This window comes from Lates calcarifer, linkage group LG23, assembly GCF_001640805.2.
Source record: "Lates calcarifer isolate ASB-BC8 linkage group LG23, TLL_Latcal_v3, whole genome shotgun sequence".
NCBI classification, from domain to species: domain Eukaryota; kingdom Metazoa; phylum Chordata; class Actinopteri; family Centropomidae; genus Lates; species Lates calcarifer.
The window spans coordinates 7,004,183-7,021,863 of NC_066855.1; the positions used below are offsets into that span (position 1 = coordinate 7,004,183).

At 39.2% G+C, this 17,681-nt stretch overlaps 1 protein-coding gene and 1 long non-coding RNA gene across 2 annotated transcripts; one reads left to right on the forward strand and one right to left on the reverse strand.

Moving 5' to 3' along the window:
* The first annotated feature begins 83 nt into the window (after nucleotides 1–83).
* Nucleotides 84–17,491, forward strand: LOC108875711 (uncharacterized). The gene is made up of 3 exons (XR_001959910.1): nucleotides 84–162; nucleotides 869–1,077; nucleotides 17,126–17,491. It is a non-coding gene; the product is annotated as an uncharacterized LOC108875711 (long non-coding RNA).
* On the reverse strand, nucleotides 6,113–17,132 carry kcnj12a (potassium inwardly rectifying channel subfamily J member 12a). Its single transcript, XM_018664782.1, has 2 exons — nucleotides 16,895–17,132; nucleotides 6,113–11,079 (listed from the first exon to the last, which is right to left on the reverse strand). Exon 2 carries the CDS (start codon nucleotides 10,917–10,919, stop codon nucleotides 9,618–9,620), a length of 1,302 nt encoding a protein of 433 aa, XP_018520298.1. The 5' UTR covers nucleotides 10,920–11,079; nucleotides 16,895–17,132; the 3' UTR covers nucleotides 6,113–9,617.
* Nucleotides 17,492–17,681: the final 190 nt, after the last annotated feature.

Genomic DNA, 17,681 nt, shown 5'->3' on the forward strand with positions numbered 1-17,681 from the left:
TTAATTTCCAGACGCGTCAGTATTCCTTCCGCCGATTGGTTAGACGGGGGACCAATCGCTCCCGCTCAACGGCAGAGTGATAACGCAACAGCATCACAAGATGTCGCACTTTACAAAGTTAATAGTCAAAGCTGTAGAAGTCATGGGAAGCCGGCGAAAAAGGTGGGTTAAGGTTATCCAGCATTTAACCTAATGGTTTAACACTAAACACACAACTAACTGGAGAAATATTTACAAATTATTTACTGTGAAGCCTGGCATTCGTCGAGCTCAACTGTCATCGCGTGTTTATTAACGCCAGGAAGTTCATTTTGTGAGGAAAATGCAACAGCCACCTAGCTGGCTCAGTCCAGACAAAATAAATATTGTAATGTCGAGTTTTATTGTCTGCATACAGTTAATTACGTGAGTTATTTAAATTTTTTGTTTCAGTGGCAACAGTGAAATGCTTTGTTGTCTTATGTAACCACCCCATTCAGCTGTGTGATTCACTGCCTCACTGCAGTTTCATCTTTTTTGTATGTCAGTTCAGTCTTTTTCAACAGGTTCTTGTTTTGTCTACTATGTGGAATGAAAAGTAAAAAGTATTATTAGTCTTGAAAACATTGAAGATCCTTGCTATGTCAAACAATCAATTAAAAACGGGATTTAATGTGTGAGACCAAATCCTCTGTTTGGGATTGATTCCTTTATTGAAAGGTTAAAAGAATCAGTAGCTACTTAGTAAAAACTAACCCTAGTTATTCACAACATAAGCCCTTGCACACCACAGTTAGTCTAAAGTGGTACTGAAAGTGTTTTTAATTTAAAAACAATTACTCAAGCTTTTTTTCCAAGTTTTTCTAACTGTCTCAACTTTTGTCCTCAGTTTTTCATCATGGTAAAGGCGATACTGTTCCCCATATCAAAACCACCCAACTACTCCTGCGAGTGAGGTCCTGTATTGAGTCTGCGACAACAAAGACCCTCATTCTGCCTGACACTGGAGACGTTTTCCTGGCTAGAGCGAGGTCTGTGTCCCGGGACAGAGCAATGCCAGCCAGCAAGAGATGATCCATGTGTCCTGACATAGTCTAGGTAGGCTGGGGTTTGAGGGGTGGTGAGGTTATGAGGTGTATGTGTGTGTCTAGGGGCATTTGGGGAGAAGGATCCTATCCCTGTTGCTTTCTACTGAGAGCCGCATTAGAGAAGGGTGCTGACAGATTTGAGTCTACCCCTGGGGAGACCAGAGAGACTATAGTCGCAGCTCTGTGTCTGTTCTCATGACTTCACTGCTGGGACAGACCCAGTTTTGCTGACTCTCATTTTTCTTCTATGTGACTGTGATTTGCTTAAGTTTGGAGCTATTGACTTGTCCCAGTACAATGAAGCTCACTGGCATTTGGTTTGTGGTACTTGAAGTTCCCCAAAATTACCTCAGTGTCTTAATTAAAGCCTACTTTTTACAGAAGTATACCTACAAACCACCCACTTTATCCAGAGAAAGGCACTGTTCACAGCATGTTCTAGTGATTTTCATGATTATTAGTTTGAAAGAGATGTTTATCAGTTTCTCAGGTGTAATTTTACAGGCACTTAGAGCACCACAAAATGTTTTGTAATGTTTGCAATGTAATGTTTGTGTAATTTTAGTATCAAATCCATTTGAGGAAATTGGAGATTAAGACATAAAGAAACATACTAGACATAAAACATACTGCATTGTTTGCACAGAGGCAAAAGAGAATATTCAAAATGTCTATTAAATAATATAAGTAAATAGAGCAAATATTTCATGGCTTGTGCCTCTGAGCTGCTGTAGAACTGTATCTCTTTTCTGGTGAGGCTATTTTGTTTTTTCTACACAACTTCACTGTCTTTGTCTTTCTTTCTCTCTTCATCTAAAACACACTGAGGGCCTTTGGGCACACAGAGGTAATTACCAAGGGTTGAGAGCCAGGAAATGAGAGTGGCCCCTTCATGTCCCCCCAGGATGTCCATTCATGTTGCTTCATGAATCAGGATAGACTAGAGGCACCTACTGTAACTGAGAGAAGATAAGGCACATAATGTGTCACCGTGTTTAATGCTGCACACTGCCCCTTTCTCAGGTTAGAGTTCCAAATTGCAACCTCACTGGAGGAGGTGGTAGCTGCTTATTTTTAAAATAATAGAGATAAACAATAATGTGAGAGAAATAAACACATGGTTGCAAGCATCTGATGTCGAAGCTATGGTGAGCAACCTTGGTTCCATTAAGTGTCCCAAAAAGCCTATCCAGTGAGCCAGCACAATACCAAAGGCTGGGACTAGCTCCCCTAAAAGGAGTACAGTCTTCACTTAATATGATTATTTACACTGGTGCTTTTAATGCTTTGACATGCCAAAATGTCTACCATGGACAGACCTACATTTCTCATACCTTTCTGTTAGTTTCCTTAGAGTTTGACACATTGTACAGAGGTCTAATTAGCCAAGTGAAAACACCTGTGTGGTTGTGCCGGGCCTCCAGCAAGTTAACTATTAGTATTTTTCTGTAAGCAGGTAGCATAGATGGGTGCCTAATTAGTTCAGCTCTCAAAATTGAGTCGTCAGCCCTTCTGATATGGTTTTAGCTCTGTCATTTGTAATTTACTGATTCTCATCTGTAGGATGACACAATGGCAGCCTGTAACAAAGTTTTTGATGACCAAGAACAAAAGGCCATTGCCACTTGTCACTGACTTGTCATGGAGGGAAAAGCACAGGTGTTACTAATAACATTAATGATGGTTCTGGTCTGTTTAAGTGTTTTCTAAAGGATGTGACTGTCTTCTCTAAAAAAGACCCATGTATTTACATGGGTGATAGGATGATGTCATTAACCAAGGGTACCCCTCTGTGTTTTTAAAAATCCTGTGTACATCTGCCGCGGTTTTTGATGTGTACTTGGGCATTGTTTGACAGCTAATGGGCAACACCAGTGGGCTCTTGGCTTATTACACAAGACAACAAGCGTGGGTAGCAGGACAAGGCTGTTGTGTCTCTTCCATTTGGGCAACAGAGTACAAAACATGTCTCAGTCATTGGATAAATTCCCATCACACTTGAGGACCTCAGAGGGATCAGTTTGTACTTTCTGTCAACTCAGCAGCGCTCTCATTTTCAGTTTTCTAACTCAAGCCTCTGTGTTGGCAAGCATTCTGTTGTGAAGTGTCTCTTTTAAAAAAATCACAGTCTGTGTCTCTTTAGAAAATATCTTAATTTATACTTCAGTGTACCAATTATGGATCTCCTAATGCAGTGCTATGTATCACTCACTCAATTAATTCTGGATTCTATTAATACTGTCGCGCCTGAAATATTTGTACCAGTGTTTACTTTCTTGCACATAGATAGATAGATAGGCTACATTAATTCTTTATTCATTTTCTTTGATGTAAATTGAATTGTGGTTGAAAAGGCGTTGTTATAATTACATAAACCTCAGACCTCCAGTAAATATCTTTGATTGAGTGATACTATCACAGGAACTAACAGGGAGTACTTTTAGTGGTGAGAGTGTTGGCCACAGAGCCACATGCGGCTTGACACTGAGGAGCTTTATATAGCCCCTTCAACACAATTTCCCCTCATTTTACTGTCATCAAGAGTCCAGGCTACAGGGAGTTTGTTCCAGCATTAATTATAACTAGTCTATATGGACTGGACAGAGAGCCTGGCAAGTCCGCTTCCTTGCATCCTTTCACATCCTTTGTATGTCTTCAGAAGTCTTTAGTAGGTATAACAGTTTTTTGTTTTATATCATATGAACAAATGTGTGGGTCCAGGCCCCAGCTGGCTTAATCAACTGTTCCCTGGGAATCGCAGAAGGGACATTCCCAAGGGAATGTGGGTGTCAACTTTACTGTTGCGTAATTTAGACAAAATATCATGAAGACATAGAAAAATATCATCTCGGGGTATCTATCTATCTATCTATCTATCTATCTATCTATCTATCTATCTATCTATCTATCTATCTATCTATCTATCTATCTATCTATCTATCATTGGTGTGTTGGTCTCTGGTGAGGTTGTTGTTGAGGTTTCCCCATGTCCAGTGGGTTATGTGGCAGCATCCTCCATATGGTAATTAATAGGTTTTATTTGCAGGAGCTGTGAGTGTGAAGGGAGAGGCTGGTGCATCCAGTGGCGTTCATGTCTCTGTAGATACAAACAGCTGTTTACAAACCATTATTGAATTATACCATTTTCTGTCTGAAGGGTTGGTAGAAGGTATTTTTGCTTTGCACTTTATCGACAAAAAGTTCCTGCAACAGCTTTGAATCTTGGGAATGGATACATGAATGTCTAAATATATTTAGCACAAGAGTGCCATGGTATTCTACCTGCTGAGAACTATTTAAGTTACTGAGGTCATAGTCTCCCCATCCCAATAGGCTATACACCCATCTGTATGGCTTGTGTTTAGGATTATGTAGCATTACACAGCAACCATCTCACTTGCAGAGCAGTTTATCCTGACATGCCCTTAATTATCCAGGACCTCTTGGTGTCTAATCCTACTATGACAGTACACCACCACAGCTATCAAAAGATGGCTGACTTTCAGAGTTCCGCGACCCGTGTTACACTGATAAAAAATCTATAGTGCTTTCATGTATTAGGCACTCATTAACACTGTCCACCACTAATCCTGAAAGCCTCACTTCTACTCTAAGTGTATGATACCAAGCTACAGAAAGCCTGACATACCCAGCGCAGGCCATGTTACATAATCAAACTTGGCAAAAGCTTCCAGCATAGCCTCTGTGATCCCAGTGTTAGTTAGTGCTGAGACCCAACGCCTGAGCTCAGCACAACCAGTGGCCAGCATGTTAATCCTACATCTGTCACTCACTATGGGTGACTTAATCACCCCAACCTGAATTATTTAGAAAGAAGTCATGGCCTGATACATATCTTGTGCAAAGAGTTCAGGATTATTCATCACCAGTCATAAATTAGTTCAGTGGTGCTTTTAGCAAGCTGGGGTACTGGCATAATTACATTCCTCACAAAAATGTTGATGAAATCCTTCCATTCCAGAATGTAGATAACCAAACAGACAGCAGCAGTGACTCCTTTTGGGTGGTCACACAAGTTTATGTAACACCATTTTATTTTATATTATATACTGTATATTTGCAAAACACTGTTAAGAGCACTATTTTCAAATTATATTCTATTTTACAACCAAATCACTGAAGAAATGCCAGTTCAGAACAGTGTCACCATTATGTAGGTTTTCAGCCAGAGGGAATTCAACTTGATACTCAAAACTAAAATTTCCCACATTTCTTGGTCACATTTTTTTAATAACTAAATTTATATGACCCTTATAATTTCAGTAATCTGTTCATATTAAAAGGTAAATATTGTCTGATATTCTAATTTTATTGATCATATTTTTAGCTTTCAAATACTGTAGTTGTTACAAGCTTAAGATATCCAGGATTGGTTATGTTCTGCTCAACACTGTAAGACCTTTAAGAAAACCTAATGTGCAGTTACCATATATTCAGGCTTTTTTTTCACAGCAGACATTTGACTTTCGATCAATGTTACTAATGTCATTGACGATGGCTCTAATCTATTCAAATGTCTTTGTAAGTCATGACTAGGACCCTGAAACTGAAACAGCTCAATGGAATTAATCCATTATTGATATTATCATGTATACCTGTGTCCCATTGAAGGTTGTACTTAAAAACATTAAGGTTTCCTCAGTTCTAAGGTAGTAGGGTAATAATGATCTTTCATGTGTTGTTTCCCCATTGATTTGACAAAGTCAGCTGCAGGCGTCTTGCCCAGTTCAGTGGGGCCAAAAGGCCCCTGGCCCTGCTGGTTGTTTGTGTGTCACAGTGATTAATTGATGAGCCTTCTTGCATAATTGGCCCAAGACCAGGGATTCATCTGACTTTGGTGACATAAATCTTGATCTCTCATCTCAACCCACCCCTCATGATGATGTATTACCTCCACTACCACTTCATCCATTGATTAGTCAAGCTTGAGGATGTCTGCGATGTGTACTGGATTTTACATTTCAATGCAGCCCCAACTTGTATACCACTCTCAACAAAAGAGATAAAACCCATAGTTTTTCACAGTTAGTTTTTAATTGAATAATTTAAATGACTTTGAATTAAACTCAAAAGCCCAGTAGACATTTCGCTGGACATAGGAAGACTTCTACAGAGGTCAAAGGTTTTTCCAATCATCCCTTTAAGAGAAATACCAGTTTAATCATGAGTATTTGTGCTGAAATGAAACAACAGAATCATAAATCATTGAAAACGGAGACAAGGATCATATTGTTGCCTCTCAATAGTGACTTCATTGTAGTACTCTGATAAAAACAGATAAATATTGATTGCTATAGTCTATCAAAAAGAACTTTGTATAAAAATAAGCAGGTTTGTTCAGCCTGACTGCTCCCTATTATCATTTTTATAAGGTTACTATGCTTTTTACACTATAAACCTATTTATCTAAAACTTTTATGTGTTGCTTTTTTAAGGGCTCAGGTGGGCAACATCAAAGCTAAAACAATCTCCAAAAAATATTCAGTAGAAATGATTGAGCTATGCATTTCAGTGATGCAGCGTAGAAGCTGATGACGCTTCACTTTTTCTTTTTTCTTTTTTTTTTTTTTTTTGCCACTGAAATTTGTGAGTAGGTGCAGAGACTTCACACATCAGTGTATAGAACCTTCCCAGAAGGCAATGAGCATAATAAATGTTGGGCTGGGCAAAGAACGCTTTACTTAGTAGCCAAAAAACAAAACAAAAAAAAAAAAAAAAAAAAAAAAAAAAATGCTCTTTATATTTTACTACAAACTACAGTTTTCTAAAAAAGCAACACATAACCAAGAAATATCACAGAGTCAAGCATATCGCTAGTTAAATGACTATTAGGAAAATATTAGTCATTGTGACCAACATAACAACCATTGTTATGGTTCTCCTCGTTTTCATGTTGGAGTTTGTCACCACATCCTGTAGGTTTTCATCTTTACACATATGTAATCTTTTATGTGTGAAAGTCAACTAAAATGATTTCACAGGGACATGACATCCACATTTTGGTGAGGTAATAGATAAACTGACTGACTTGATAAATATTTTTTTTTTTGTGACACAACATAAACATGTTGAGGTTTGAATGATAAATTTTGACTAGGTATCTAGAATAAGGGATCATAAAAATGCTATTGTCCATGCCAAAGAAAAACGCTGTCATGCATCTTCATTTTGTCTCTTAAACTACTGTATATAGTGATAGCTAATGATTGAATCTATAACTACAACTTAAAGTTTTAGTTGATTTGGTTTTGACTTTTGATTGTTCAGGGATTTGCTTTAATTAATGGTGTATTTTTAGGAATGATGTAAATCTTTAATGCCAAACTGGAGATTCAGACACCTTTTTGGAATAAGACTACCCATTTTTCAGGATCATTCCAAACTGTTTTAGGAAGATTACAATGGGAACAATCACTTCAAAGCTTAAGTCTGAGCTACACTCCATTACTTTGGTATCAAATCTGAGTTTATCTCCACAGAAAAATCATATGCATACAAGTACAATAAAAGCTAAAAAAAAAAAAAAAAAAAAAAAGTAGGGTCATTTGCCTCACATAATTCCTTTCACTTATTATCTTGATAGAATTCAGTGTATTAAAAGAATCATTAGGAATACGCTTATTAAAATTATTCCGAAAGGTGTGCTTCAGTGTTTATTGCTTCCATTCAGACCTTGATCCAGTGTCTTAACTCGCTGTATTAGCATATTGCTAAAATCAATTTAGCTGTCTACAGTGTGTGATGTTTGTAATTGCCAGAGGAATCAATATGAGGAGGGAAAAAAAGAAGAAGCTGACTCATTAAAGGATACACTTGTCATATAATCATTCAGTAATATTTAGTCTTGTCTTTAGTCTGTAACCCAGGTACAATTTGAAACAGAGATCTTCTAGTAACAATAAAAAGAGCAGTTAAATTTACTCACTGTTGATGAAAATGAATAGAAATGTAGGTTCAGCTACTGTAAGTTGGCTAATATGTTTGGACAATCCTAACCTTATAACCATAATGCAAAGTGTTGCAGACACATTTGCCCTTATGATGCTTGTTCATTAAAGCATTTGGAATGGATGCTTGCTGGGTGAGAAACACCCAAACTTTACATTTCAAAAATTCTCATTCTTGCATTCTAACAGTCCACGTTTGGATAATTTTTAGTGATATGTGAAATTTTGGAATATATTTAATTATGTGTATTTATTATATTTGATTAATATTTTAACTCTTGTTAAATAGATTTGATGAACACAATTCCTACTCTTTATCCACTGGCTGTTCTCTTAAGCATTAGGCATTGACTAAAGCAATGTCATTACATTATTTCATCTCGCACAGAATAGGATTTCTGTCCCCTGATACGGTGTAACAATATGCATAGATTCATTTTTAAAGAGAACAAAAGCACATTAAGTGTGATCAATTTATGCCAGTTTGTTAATTCTCAGTTACCATATGAGGTGAAAGAAAACTTAGTTTATTAGATTAATTTTCAAGTTGTGAAAGTAAAGGTAGATTCTAAGGTGCATTTCTTAGTGGGGTAGTGAAGTACAAATTGCTATTATTAATACATCAATTTTATCAGTACAGACCTGGATATTGCAACCTGTTTCTTGCAGAAATAAAATTTTGTGAAACTACAAAATGCTTATTGAATTTCGTTGTCTACTATTTGTGCTTTAGTTTTGTTTCCCTGACTACTTAGCAATGTTTGTAGGCCAGCGCAGCCAAATCATGATGTTGGTGGATCATAAGATATTTGTTTTTAAGACAAGATTAAAATATGAGGCATTACAAGATTATATAACAGTGTTTCTGTTTACAGTTTTATTTCTGTTCAGCATTTTCCTCTATGTTCTTCATAGTGCAGTTTATTTTGCCTATTCCCCCCTGTGTTGGTAGATTTTGGGATCACACCAATACTAAAATGAAGGTGTTGAATTATGTTGTTCTCAGTGGCTCATGGTCAGATGTTTTATCATGGCTCATTGCATCTGAATATTGCACTGCATGAATTTTCAATGTGTCACTGAACGCAGGTCCAGCACATTACAGCAATGCAAGGAGAGCTTAAGAGAAGCCTTGTAACACTGTTATTTGTGCCCAAGAACAAATTGAAATAGCAAGTTCTATTTTTTAGAGGTGTTTTGGAAACTGATACTGCACACAAAACATAACTTACCTAAGCAATGTATTTACACCTAAAATTTGAATATAAGATTCTGTCATAAGTTTTTTGATGCACTATCATTGAACACTCTCAACTCAAAATGACCATGTGAAAAAAGATTCAAGTTTCCATGAAGGAAGAAGGTCTTTCTCTAGCCTTTTCCTTGATTGTAGACATTCCTTACCACAATTTCTAAGCTGTGTACTTTTCCTTTTCCTCCCTTTTATTGTCCCTTTTATTGTTGTCCTATTTCTTTACCAATCTTTCACAGTAGTCAGCTTTTCCTATGGCACTTTGCATTGTTCTGCATTATTACCCTTGGTTAAAGTTATTGAAGTTGACCCTGGGTCAATGGGTAGAGGTCATATTTCAGACTCTCTACGATATGACCTTTGATCCAGTGCCCTGCTGGCCTGTAAGCGTTCAAACTCATGTCGGCTGTTCCGATCTGGACTGAGGTTCGCCAGTGCCCTGCTCCCACCACCTACATCCTCCTCCTCATCATCTCGGTTCAGGAAGGCCAGCTCATTTTCGTAACAGAAGGAGTTAGAGCTTGGAACTAGGAACTTGTTCTCCACCATGTCCTTGGCACTGCAGCGGGGGGTGGACGGCACCTCGTAGGTTTTGTGAAAGTGAGAGTAATCCACCTTGTACAGGTTCTTCTCCTCAAACAAGACTGGCTCAAACCGGTGGCCCCAGAGGATCTCAGAGGCCAAGTAGGAGCTGCGAGCCTGTGTGGTCATGGCGGTTGCTTCAACCATCCCCTCCAAGATGACGACAATCTCAAAGTCTGCTGTCTCCAAGTCCTGTTTGCTGATCCCAAAAAGGGGGCTCTCCTCATCTATCTCATGGAGAATTGTGATGGGTGAAACCAAGAAAATCCTGTCCAAGCCTTTATCAAAGCCCACATTAATGTCTATCTGGTCTAGAGGAATATATTCTCCCTCATCAGTGATCCGAGGTTTGATGAGCTGTGCCCTGACGTGGGCCTCTACAATGTGGCTCTTGCGAAGATTCCCTACCCTCCACATGAGGCACAGCTTTCCATCCCGCATGGCAATGACAGCATTGTGGCTAAACAACAGTGTTTGTGCTCGCTTCTTAGGCCTCGCCATCTTGGCCATGATGGCGCCAATCATGAAACAGTCAATGATGCAGCCCACGATGGACTGGAAGACCACCATGAAGACAGCCACTGGGCACTCCTCAGTCACACAGCGGTAGCCATAACCTATGGTTGACTGTGTTTCAATGGAGAATAGAAAGGCAGCCACGAATCCATTGACCTGCAGGACACATGGAGTGAAGTTGTCATCTCCGGCTGGGTTATCTAAATCACCATGCAGCAAAGCAATGACCCAAAAGGCTAAGCCGAATGCCAGCCAGGAGACAACAAACACAAGCGTGAAGACTACCAACATCCATCGCCAGCGAATATCAACACATGTGGTGAAGATGTCAGCCATGTAGCGTTGTGACTTGTCGTCCATATTGGCAAACTGCACGTTGCACTGGCCATTCTTTTTGACAAAACGGTTGCGGCACTTGCGGCGTGTGTGGATCTTGCCATTACCAAAGCCGTTCATGCCATGCATGGTAGTGAGGCGGAGGCCCTCTTCCTCAGATGACACAATGCTGTAGCGGTTGATCCTTCCCACACTCATGCTCCCAGCGGCGCCTCCAGCTGCAGGGTCAGAGCAGAAGGACAGGCCTGGAGTCCCAGTGTGTGATCAAGGCCCCTCGCAGCTTGATCACTGGCTAAGCTGCATTTTAGTGAGTCATAGGCAGGGAGCTGGGTGGGAGCCTTGTGCTTTAATCCAATCCCTGTAGAGTGTGTCAGGAGAGGAGAACAATGTGAGCGTCTTTCTGTGACATAATAGTCAAATCACACCATACCTGTGTCTGAAACATCACCAAAGATCTAACCATGAAAGCTTTTAGAGACCAAATGGTTACATAATACTTACACAAACAGTTTTGCTGCTGGCCCCAAAAGAAGGCTATTGATATTAGGAGATTATTATACTGAATGAATTGTCTGTGAGTTAAAGCCCAAATGACCAATTCACCATCATCACCACCAGTTTTTTACATGTTCTTCTTATCTGAATAAAAAATATATTCTTGGCAAGAAATACAGATTAATTAATACAGATTGATTTTGATCTTTGAGATGTACAGACATTATTTTTCAGTGATTCATTCAAGATTCACAATATGTTTGAAAGACTCAATTCAGACTCAAAAATTTTTACCATGTTTTTCATGTATGTTATGTGACCTTTGTTTATTTATCATAAGATCTCCCACAGACTAATGTTCACTAGAGCGCAGCTTCTGTTAAGTTTTTTCCTACTGCAAATCTAGCTGGTAATACATATAACAAAACAAAATAAAACAATTGTCATAATGTCATAATTGTTTTAACAGTAAGGTTAGGTTGTTGTTTGTTTACAGTGTTATGGTTTGTACTTGTTTTCCTGTCCCACTTCCCAGTAAAAGGACTATAGTGTTCTGTAATACCAGTGACTTTAGTTGCTTCACACTCCCTCTCCCCGCCATCTTGCTCTCTTTAAACATCACGACTCAAAATCCAATTGGCCCTCACTGAAGGGTCCTCATGTCTTTTGATGTCGGCTGGGTAAGTGAAGAGCTGGCCTCACAGCAGATCCACTTCTGTCACATGGCATTTCCTGTGCTTTTCTCTTTCAAAATATAAAGAAGGTTGGCAGTGGAGACAAACGAAGTCATCACCTACCAGATGTTTACTATTATGTAATGAAAAAATTGACCAATGTGTGAGCCACTGCTTGTATCTGGTAAGGTATTTTGTAAATTGGAAGCCTGCCATATTTCAGGTCTACCAGGGAAAGGGAAAGCTATCATGTCAATTTTCAGCATGTCTTGGCTGTATTTATAGTTTATCAGCATCATGCCATGTAGTCACCACACATTGAACAGACAAGCTGCACTCCTCTATCTGTTATTTTGTGGCCTGAGTTTGCTTTTCTTGTTCTTTCAGGACAATACTTTTGTTGGGGGAGTAGAGGGGTTTATGTGTGTGTGTGTGTGTGTGCCTTTCTCTCTCTCTGTGTGTGTGTGTGTGTGTGTGTGTGTGTGTGTGTGTATTTAAACTCCTAAGGGAACTGTATGTGTGCCACTGATTGCGTGGACATGCAATTCCAGATGCTGTGTGCAGGGATGGAGAGAAAAGGACTCTATTTATTTGACCCCATTCTGTAAAATTTGCAGTATTATTAATCATGTTGTAAGGATGCGGTAAATTTATAACACCTTCCCATGGTTCATCATACGAGTAGGTAGTCGATTTCTCCCCTGAGTAATGATATGTGTGACCTATTCATCGTAATTACATACTGGAACTTAAGCTTACAAGAATATTACAAGATTAGCCATAGAACATACTTGACAGCATGAAGCACATACTTAAAGTGTATGTCAGAATGTTATCTACCATATGTCAGTTCTGCTGTCAAATGATTGTCTCAGGCAGTAGATAACCTGGCCACTGTGCTGTATATTGAGCCCCAGGGTCAAGGAGTTTTACCCATGGGAGCTGGACTGAGGCCCCTCTGGGTGCAGACAGCTTTTATCGCCTGGCCACATCCGTTCTGTGTCTGCCTGCCTGATTTGGGGCCCTGAAGACTTGACAGTTCACTCATGTGCGCTTCCAAATCCCGGGTGCCTGGCCGTCTGCCGCACACTCGCACTAATTCCCTCCTCACTCACACTCTTTCAGGTGGAAGTTTTCCTGATCTGGAGCCAGATTACCTCATGCACAATCTTAAATTTGTCCCTCAGGGGTCAAACACATATCCGTATCAGGAAAATATACTGTAGTTAAATGTTATGTTTTATTGTTATACTCCCAAGGGCTCTTTTTGCCTTTGACAATATCACACTACATTCCCAGATGAGCACAGTTGTTAATGCTAAAAATAATGTTCCTACCACTCCTTTCTGATATGTAAATCAAGCTAGATTCTAAACTAGAGGTCTGATCCTTTTTAATTGTATCTGGCACATGATTTTTACACAGACAGCTCAGTTAAGCAGGTTTGTGTTCGTCGGCTCATCCTTGTTATGGCAGGTGGGCTTGGCTGTTACATGTGACATGGCCAGCACCCTGACTATGTTATATAATTGAGATGAATCTTGAGCCTGAACATCGTCTCAGCATTTCACATCATACATCTTTGTCTCTTCTCTACATGCATGACCTGAGCAGCCCTACATGGTGTGCATGTCTCCATGTCATACTGTAGTCGTGTAGTGTCAGGTGTCCACTGAATTGGTCAAATGAAAGTAAAAACCCTCCTGTGTCCTTGGAGTCATTAGATAAGTGCCTTAGAGTTTCAACAGAAAGCTTTTGCTGTAGCAACATGGGATTCTCTTTAAATCAGATTTTCCCTCTGACAGTCTGTGCATGTAAGATTTGAATCTATATGGTACTTAAAGATTCATCCTTGTCACCAGCTCTTTGACTTTGATTTGACTGCAGTCTTTTCCTTGGCAAACAGGTTTGACATTAGCAACTGCATGTGATAGCTGTACAGCTATAGAAAATTATTGTCTTAATTCAAATAAATTAGACTTGAAAGTTGTTGTTTTTACCAATGTAAACAAAAGACAACAACTAAATATGAGTTCATTGCTGCTGTTAATGGTGTGTAGATATAGTTTTCTGGAGTTAGTCCTTGTATTGAGAGACAATTATTCTGAAAGAGATAAAACATCCTTATCCTATGTTTTGAAATTTGGGTGACTTTTTTGTTTATAACGGGATCACAGATGGTGCCTTTAATACTGGTTGTTAATTCCTAGAGCTCTGCAGCACTGCCATGAAATGACAGCTCAGAGGAATGCCATTAGTAGTCTGTTATTGTTTTTAAATTGTTACTTTGTCACACACTGAAAGCACTTTGAATATAGAATATGTCCGTAACCAAAGAGCATGCATCTTTGATTCATAACGCGGGGCATGCAGTGTAGTTTGCACTACAGCCAATAATTTCTTGAATAACCTTTTGTGACCTAGTCTGCTGTGTGTCTTCTTAGGGAGTTGAGAGGAGCGACTAGGGGAGATGATAAGCTTGAAGCTGATTAGGATGAATAGAATGAATAATTGGATGTGCAAAATAATGGAAAGGATTGGGGGGAACAATGGGGTGTAGTGGGAGAGGGTACTTCATCTCAAGACAAGCATGCAGGAAACTGAGCTCAACCACTACGCTCCCGGGCCCACCTCCCAAGGCCATTGTGAAGGAGGAGTCGAGGCTCAGGTGTCATTGTATTTTCCTATAGCTCACCATGCGGAACTCATCTCGTCTCAAGTGACCTACAGGTATTTTCCTATAGAAAGTAACACCACTGCACCATATAGAGATGCTATCTGATTGGCAATATGTTATACAAACTAGTTCACAGTTTTTTTTGTTGTTGTTGCTGTTTTCAAATGTGATGCAGTAATTGCTGACACTTTGTTATTTCAAACTCTGCTAGATAAAGAGACAAAGACAGTTAGAAGTTAGAACCAGACAGTAACCAACCCAGGAGGCTGTTAGATTCTATATGTAGGCCATCCCCTGTGCTGAGATGCCATCTCAGGTGGTTGTTGAGAGAAGTGGTAGAGAGAAGTGTTCATAAAAGAACTGAGTCACCTTCTCACATTGTTAGAACAGCTGGTATAATCTATGCAAGTAGAGCAAAATCTGTAGTTTTTTGCTAGCTGCACCTGTAGCTTTTCCACCGTTCAGACACCTGGTTCTCATTGATTGATCATTCCCACATGTGAGCTTCTCACTGGGCTTTTTTGATCTTTATTTGTGCAGTTTTTTAATTACTTGTACCCATTCACAAAGGCTGAATCACCCATATTAAACCTGAACTCTGTAATTTCCAATTTTAAGTGACACCTGTTGGTCAAAGCACACAAGCTTAGATATATATTTGTAAATACAGTACTGCTGGATGTTATACATGAAGTCATACAAGATATATAATCTGCAGTCCATGTGTTTGATGTGATATTGTACCATTTTTATGAATGTGTTTGTGTTTTTACTCATTCCTACTACATGCTAAATATCCCTTTTGGATAATAAAAGTGAATCAAACTGAATTAAGCTGAAAAGAAAAGCAGGATGAGGTCATTGAACTGCCAGGCAATGCTGCATAATATTCGTTCTCTTCGTCCTCTGTCTCTTTTGTACTCTCACATCAGTGATTTCTTTATACACTGATAGAAATGTGCAGTACTTGAAGCAATACTTTATCCATTAATACCTGCCCATATCTGTCCTCTGATATTATTATGCTAAATTAGATGCCACTGTTAGTTATTTGATATAACACTTTCACGAAATTAGGTGCCTAAAATATGCTCAAGTGTCACCAAGGTGGTTTGTTGTAGTTGAATTGGGAAGACGTAATGCAGGAATATAAGTGTTTGTTTACACTGACTGGATTTGTGATGCTGCTAGTAACATTACTATCAAGGCCTAAAACTAATTTCTGTCATTAATTAGTCTATCAAATGGGAAAAGTGACAACAAATTTCCATTACAGTTTACCGTATTTCAAACTGATATCCTAAAATTCCTCATGTTGGCTTATGTCGCCTGACCCATGAGCAAAAAACCAAACAGCTATTCAGTTTAAAATGAACAGAAACCTATTAGTAAAGCAGCAGCATCCCCACATTTTAGAGGCTGTGACATGGAAAATGGTTTGGTATTTTTAAGTGAAAAAAGACTTAAATTATTAATCTGTTATTAATTGTCTATTGATTGAATCAACAATTAAATTTCTGTTCACTGAATAATACAGCTGTCATGCAGTATAACACATTAGTATTATCTCAATCCATATCACAGATACATGGATTGAGATAATGTAGAAATAAATACCACGTTATTGTAGTCGCAAAAATCATCGGTGTCAGGATTTAATATTTGTTTTAACTGATTACTTTTAATTGTTGTCTTTATCTGCCTTAACCCTCAGCTTTTTTGTTTTAACCCTTTGGGAGGTGGCACCCTGTCAATATCAGGCTGCGATATCGACAGGCAAGGCCTTCTTGGCCAGTCCATAATCTAAGCTAAAGACTAAAGGTGATCAACCCTCCATGATAGCCTTAGGTTGGGAAAAACCACCAATATTATAGTTAACTGTATTGAACAGAAAAGCTTTTCTGCTCTAGAACAGCAATAAACCATGAACTTGTAATGATGTGATCAATGACAATGCTAGTTCCTTTTTTAACTCTGTGCTCCAATACATTTAATTTTCAAAATAAAACCAATTAGGTTAAATGTGTGAAGATTCATGGTAATTCATGGTGTTTACATTCACATCAGACAACCAGTTAAGTAATTGTAGCATTTTCTATGTGTTTTATGTAGTGTTTTCAAACAACTGTTTTGAAAAATTATGCATAAATTGATGAAATTGTATGTCCGATTGAATTCCAGTATGACTGTGAATGTGGTCCATAGAGAGTGCACATTGTCATCCACTGCCACTTCTATAACACCACAGACCAATGACATCTGGCAAATATAGATGTGACAATGAGGCTGCAAGTTTGAGGTGAAGTTTTTCTTTGTCCTTCTCTTACCTTTATTTCTACCTGTCCTCCACCAGGCTGCAGAAGTAAAAGGTGGTATCTTTTCTCCCAGTGTTCCTGTTAACCAAACTGAGGCATTCTCTGCATCTGCCACCACAGCTGTTCCTTCTTTGCGTGTTACTCTAATACTGGAGAAAACCACTCCATCATCTTCAGCACAAGGCATAGACCCTCACTGAATTTCTTCATCCTTGCTTGATCTCTTGCCTCTCTCTTTTTCAGGAGCTGTTGCGAGTGCAGATGAAATGCAGTTGTGACCAGGCTGAATCACAGCAGAACCTGGGGCCAAGCCACCACCGCCACCGCCACTCAGTGAGTGCTGGATGCAAAACAGGTGTGAAGCGTTTAACGAACACTATCCCAGTGAAAATTCAGGATTTTGTATCTCCATCTTCTGAGGCAATTTCCTCAGCTGGTCTTCTGCTTGTCCCTCATCTTTACTAACATGAAGTCTTCTCATTCCCATAAAACAGTACAATACTCCCTCACTGCTTATTAACTGAACAGCTCTCTCTATCAATCTTTTGCAATCTGATCTAGTTGGACTGCTGTTCTCTCTCTCTCTCTCTCTCTCTCTCTCTCTCTCTCTCTCTCTTTCTCACTCTCACACTCTCTCTCTCTCTGACTATTTCTTGCTCGCTCTCCCTCTCTCCTCTCTGCCTCCCTCCCTCTCTCCTGTGGTGTCACAGAAGCTGCCATTTGCAGCCTCCCTCCCTCCCTCTCTCTCTCTCTTTTTCTCCTCCCCTCCTCTCTTTCTCTCCCTCTTGTTGTCTCTCTC

Coding starts and splice junctions, on each gene's coding strand:
- kcnj12a (XM_018664782.1), bottom strand. CDS start 10,919: ATGAGTGTGGGAAGGATCAACCGCTACAGCATTGTGTCATCTGAGGAA.